This window comes from Lampetra fluviatilis, chromosome 31 (assembly GCF_964198595.1).
Source record: "Lampetra fluviatilis chromosome 31, kcLamFluv1.1, whole genome shotgun sequence".
NCBI lineage: Eukaryota > Metazoa > Chordata > Hyperoartia > Petromyzontiformes > Petromyzontidae > Lampetra > Lampetra fluviatilis.
The window spans coordinates 3,960,243-3,966,349 of record NC_136305.1 but is presented as its reverse complement, the minus strand read 5'-3'; the positions used below and the strand labels follow the sequence as shown (position 1 = coordinate 3,966,349).

The following is a 6,107-nucleotide window of genomic DNA, read 5'->3' as shown; positions in this document are numbered from 1 at the left end:
ACGCTGCCCAAGCTGCAACATAAAGCGGCAACGTTTGTCCACGTGACGCTTTCATTGATTGGAGGGTTTATGACACTTTTTTTTAAACGATTTCGTGCAAAAAAAGGCAATTATTAATCGTCATATTGGTCGTGAAAGCCTCCCGTATAAAATTAACAGGGTGGGGGGGGGGGGTGATCTTATTTTATACCTGTTAACCCATACGGTTTACCCCGTTTTCTTCTACGGGGAAATTGAGTGTACAGGTCGATACGGCGTAAATCCGTTTCAATACGGGTAAAAAATAATAATCATATGGTCAAATAAAATTATAGTGTATTGTTTAACCCTTCAGAATGTTGTTGTTTATTGTTGTACATTTAAAACATGAGTATGTGCATCCCACATATCAGAAAATCAGCAGCATCAGCATGCAATATCACAGACAGTAGCATGATAAGTAGCATCATTAACACCAATTATTAAAATTAATACGTAAAACAGTTTTTGTTTAGCAACATAATTTTTGCCTATTTGTTTGCGTTTCTCCCTTGTGATGGGCCTTTGTAGGATGAACGTTGACATTTATAAGGGGGCACGGGGTGACCAATACGGTCTGAATTGGTCTGTAATAGAGTAGACATTGATAAGGGGTTGACAGGTATGTTATTTCTAGATGTCCCACTGATTTATGACTATCTTAAGTGATCATCAATGAAATCAGCGTACAGACAGCAGTGAACGTTGTGAACAAATCACACTGGCTATGTCGTAATTTGCTGACTTGCTGGACATGTGTGGAAAAAAAGCTTCATAGGTCATCGGATTCATCCAGTCTAAATAAAGATTCTGATTGTTGGGCAAGGTGTACGAGTCGATTTATAATCAGTGTTTTCAGATTGGTGGGGAGACTTGCAGAGGCTTTGAATTAAGATGTTTACTCTGTATTCTCTCGCTATGTTAGTAGAATATCAATAAATGGACCACCCCTTATATATAGTTCATCAAATTGAACACAATAAAATAAATGTATAATTTCTATACCATATAATTAAGCGATGACGGTGAACATCGTTTATAAGGCGTTGGCTTTTAATGTACAAGATATCTGTTTTTATTACATCAGACGGCACAAATTAAATTATCAAAAACAAAAAATCCGTATCATTGTATAGCTTACCGATGGTTCTTGCATGGAACAACTGCTTGCAAAAAATATAATCGTTTAATAGATAGCTTTCTTTAATTAAAAGTTACACGTTTAAAACACCTCTTAATTACAAATCATGCTTTACAAAAAGCACAGCTTTTGTAATGGCGAGATAATCTCGCAAAACTTGGCATACACAACCGTGGTTTACCGTTCCTAAAAACGTCTATTTACTTTTCGGCACGCAAAGTGTCAAATCGCGCAAGTGTCACGCATTCGGGAGCGCAATTTTATTCCTTCCTTCAATTTAGAATCTGTAGTGGCTGTCGGGTTCCCACCTCGGGTGCTAATCAACGATGCGATCACATAAAACAACAACAACAAAATAATAAGCGACGCTCGCGCGTGCGCGCTAACCGTTACGAGCATCGCGGCTACGGGGAATCCTCGCTGGCATGCGTGGCAGGGTTGGGGCACTTGCGACGATTTTCCACTGCGCGGCGATTGGGTCCCGCTTGGCTCAGGATGCGCCAGGTTGTTTTTTTCCAGCCCCACTGCGGAAGTCGAGCCGTGCCGCCACCGCCGCCACCGCCGCCGCCGATGATTCGAGTCGAGACGCTCTGTTAAAGAGGACGACGGCGACGCTGCGTCCTCACGTCCTCGCAGCCTCGCCGACCGATGTCGCGCGCAACGAACGAGTGAAGATGCAGCACGCAGCCGACACGGTGACGCGGTCACCTCTGTGTCAAGCCTGACATCGAACGCAATGGACACGTCGTGAGCACACCGACCACCCTGGCCGTTTTTGGCACCAGGCCAGATTTAGAGGGCGTGGGGCCACCGCATCACGGTTTGGTGCCTGCTCGGCTCGCTAATTAGCCAGTGGAAAACCACCAGTAGCAGCACCGCAAGGGCCTCGTGCTGGCTCGGCTCGGATGTGCGAATGGAAATTTGGTAATGGTGGTTCTTTTAAAAGCTCTCCCTACACTACGGCTCCCTAAGCCCAAATTGTTGACGTCGACAGAGAAGAGTTAAAATTGGTTCTTAGACGCACGATTCAGCGCGTGTACCGGGAACCGTTATATTGCCGACGAGAAATCGAGACTTGCCACGCGGCACATTAATACTTGGGAGGAAAAAACTACAAAACTATTTACCGTTTTCTGTTATCAAAATATAACAAGCAATCAAAGTTCTTTCCATGTCGATTAAAAAAAAAAAACGCTTGATTGCGCAGAGATGTTATTTCCCTTCGTATCTTGGGTTGACTACGGTCGTGACGGCGCTCTTGTAGATCGGATTTTCGCCCTGGAAAGCAAAAGAGAACAACAATTAACGACAACGCAAACACGCTGGCTACACAACGTCGCATGCAAGATCGGAGCTATTTTGGTCCCGTGGTGATGATGTATTCGTTCCACCTGCTTGGCTGGACTGATGAAGTCACCATGACTAGTGATGCTCAGAGTATTCTCCTTGGTTGTAGCTCGGATCATGTGGGGGTATAATTTGTATCCAAACGTCTCACATATAACGGTACGGATTGTGTGTGGATTGCCTTGCAATCAAAGCGGTTTGCCAAATACAACATCAATTGGCATGTTTTGTTCGTGTGAGAACTTTTGACTGTTTGGCTGTGTTGGGTGGAGGAGGCTAAACGACACAGTTTGGCTTCATGCTCACTCGATCTAACTCAGAAACGGATCACGTAAACCTACGAGTTTAATTGATGTGCCCGTTAATGAAACGTATAGCTTCGTATTCTAGTTTAAGTTCCCATAACCACACTAACACCGGTGCAAATCAACTCTTGCCAAGTCAGAGCATCAGTCTAAGTCATGGCAAACTTGTTCACCTCGTGCCTCGACTCAAAGAACACACAACTGCGATGCAAAATGGTGATCGAGATTAAAAAAAACAAGAGGTCATGGGCCCCTTCAAAACATGACAGCCAGTTACGGCAGCTAAAGAACATCCCAGATGCTGAGTGGTGGAGGCTCGTTAAGTGTCAAGAGTCCGATCTTGGGTCTCCGTGTGGCCAGCAGTGGAGAAACCTTAAAAACGACGCTGCCGCAAACGCTCCAACGCACAGCTGCGGCTTCAGGCCATGGATAATGCGACGCCATGGGCAGCACGTTGCCGGTTGGCGTTCGGCAGCGTGGGACTGCAGGGCATTACCATTACCAGGCAGCGGCACACGCTCGCCCCGCGCTTTGACATTTCAAAAGCACGCGCGCATCGTTTTCAGCCCGATTTCATCGCGATCGCACTTTTGGTGTCACGTCACAAGACAGAAAGTATCCATGTGGATTTCTCACTGCAACCCACACCGCAAACCTTTGCCTTTTACAAACGGCCCCACGGTTAGTGGACATCGCAGAACCACACCCCTCCCCTCCCGAAATGCCTTCGGGTGACCTCTGCTCCGCACACAGCAGAGGGCAGCGCTGCCCACTTGCTCTGCCGTATGAGAGCGAGGCTCGTCGCGTGATGGTCAAAACCGACATTTGAATTCTCAGGTGCTGGAATTTGGCGAAAATTGAGTGCAGGACCAATTGTAACGCGATCAGTTTTTTTTGTGCAGTAATTAGTGACCGGGCTAATACCATCAACTCAGTTTAATCGTTGGCCACTGCCCCGGACGCAAAGTGTCACATCTTTAACGTCCCAAACCGCAGAAGGGGTAGTGCCACATCCAGCACTTGCGAGCGTCGAGTCCGGCAAAGTTTAAAAAGGGTTTCAGAGTTGAGGGTTAGAGGTGGGCAGGAGGACATGCCGAGGGGGGTGGGGGGGGGCAGTGAGCACAGCACGCCATGCACCACACACAACATGTGCTCCACGATCACGCAGGCGATGGGGGGAGCGGGCGGGGAAAAAGGAGCGGAAAAGAATAAAAAAGATTACGAGCAAAGATGTTCAGGGAGGGACGCCTTTGCGTCCAAAGTTGGGGTTCTTGAAATTATTTATGGGGCTGCGGTAGATTGGGTTTTCTTGCTGCTAGGAGAAAAGAGAGAAAGAGCCAAGGAAACGTTATGCAGTCGCGACGTCGAATGGAAACCACACTCGGTCGAATGCAGACAGTCAAGTCGATGGAAATGTTACGCGGTTCTGGTGAAAGGAGGACACAGCTCAAGACAGAGAGTGTGCATGGAGGTGTACACGTGTATGTGTGCGTGTAAATGTGTTTGTACGTTGAACTTCTTTTGCACCATACGGAGCCAAACGTGCTAATCGGTGGTGCGGGGGAGAAGGACAAACTAAACACAGGAAAAAAATGCACACGCATAAATGTCTGCGAATAGGTGCATGTGTTCGTTTCTGTTTAAATTAAGCGTGTAACGGTGCAATGATTAAGTTGCAATTTGCATACGTTGTTTGTAAATGGTTCATGTAAACCCAGCAGCCACTAGAGGCACTACATTCACCACAAAAGAACAAAAAAATATTGATTCTGGAACTGAATCATGTTACCGAATAATTACAGTTCCATCAAATCGCCAGATACAACTTCTTGGTTCTTTCGGTAATGTCACGTAGAAGGGAAGTAATAAAATAATAAAAATAAAACATAATATTTTTATTATTTTATTACTTCCCTTCTACGTGACATTACCGAAAGAACCAAGAAGATGAATCCCTGCAGTCAAGAAAGCTTTAAATCGCCAGATACAAATCATTACATGCCCAGTGTGAAGGCATTGTGTCTAACAAGGGCTTGAAGCTTCGCTAACGAAAACAAAAAAATACTTTCAAACGACTTTCAGATGCACTGGCAGTGTGCCCAAGTGACGCTGCCACAGTAAAGTGGTGAATTAAAGGACGCGTAGAATGGCACGGCCAATTAAGGGTACGGCGAGTGCCCTAACCCTAGTCCTGACTCTCCTCCGTATGATAAATCTAACCCTAACCCCGAGTTCTTACTCTATCCGTAACCCTCACCCGAACACCAGCGCTGCCTCAAGTCCCGAACCCTCACCTCAACCCGAACCTGGCCCCTAAACCTGCCAAGCCGGGCGGTGGGACGGGGCCAATAGCCCCCCCCCCACCCCCCCGTGCCCGCGCGTGGGCGTCTCACCGTGTCCCACTTGGCGTTCATGCGGTCCTTCTCGAACTTGGCGAACTCGCGCCGGTCGTGGATGATCATGAGCAGCTTCCAGATGAGCAGCAGCGCAAGGCCGATGAGCACGATGCCCGCCACCACGCCCGCGATGATGGCGATGATGTTGGGCTCCTCGGGGCACTCTGCGACGAGAATGGGGTAGTGCACGATGACGAGTGGGCACGTCAAAATGTTGTCTTTCGAGTACGTGGCAGATGTAAATTTAAAAAGAGCGATATAGCAGCTCAGTGGGGCCTTACCTGGCAAAAGAAAACAATAGTTCATAGTTTATCTCGTCTCTCCATCTGCTCGGTGGACGTGCAATGAAGCTCACCCATTCCCTCTGGCTGCCACTGTCATTCTGCAGTGTCGTATAGTCTCAATGAATAAGCAAACATATAAACAAATACATGTCACAGGATTGTGAGTGATGGTGGCGGTTTAGGGAGACCTTTATTCATTTGTGTGTTAGCCACGGCTGATGATGATTATGGAGCAATGATTCTGTCCTCAAACAAGCAATGGGTGGCACACAGAAGTACTGTTGGGCCAATGCTCGTTTCCCAGCAGCATTCTATTTAAGCAGGAAAGATCTGGACCAGTCTTCTTGGTTCTTTCGGTAAAGTCACATAGAAGGGAAATAATAAAATAATAAAAATAAAACATAATAAAATAATTCTCACGACGTTTCGGCCACAACGCACGCAGCCGTCGTCCTCAGGTTTGGACCAGTTTCGACCTTCTGGGGCTCATCAGCAGGCTTTAAAAAAAAATCTGCTGTAGGGGTTGCTAGAATCAAAAATCAAAGAACACTGCTCAGGCATGGATCTGGAATAGAACCCAGTTAACCGAAATAGCAGAGCGCGCTGCCCAGCCACT

The 6,107-nt window shown here is 46.8% G+C and overlaps 1 protein-coding gene across 4 annotated transcripts in view; it reads right to left on the bottom strand.

Moving 5' to 3' along the window:
* Positions 1–1,050: 1,050 nt before the first annotated feature.
* Positions 1,051–6,107, bottom strand: part of LOC144943462 (integrin beta-1-like) — a 48,649-nt gene continuing 43,592 nt past the window's right edge. For all 4 annotated transcript variants that reach the window (XM_078870907.1, XM_078870908.1, XM_078870905.1 and 1 more), the window contains exons 16-17: positions 5,205–5,371; positions 1,051–2,437 (exon numbers count right to left, since the gene is read on the bottom strand). In XM_078870907.1, coding sequence (XP_078727033.1) covers positions 2,372–2,437; positions 5,205–5,371 — 233 coding nt within the window. In that variant the 3' untranslated portion in view covers positions 1,051–2,371. The remainder of the gene's footprint in view (positions 2,438–5,204; positions 5,372–6,107) is intronic.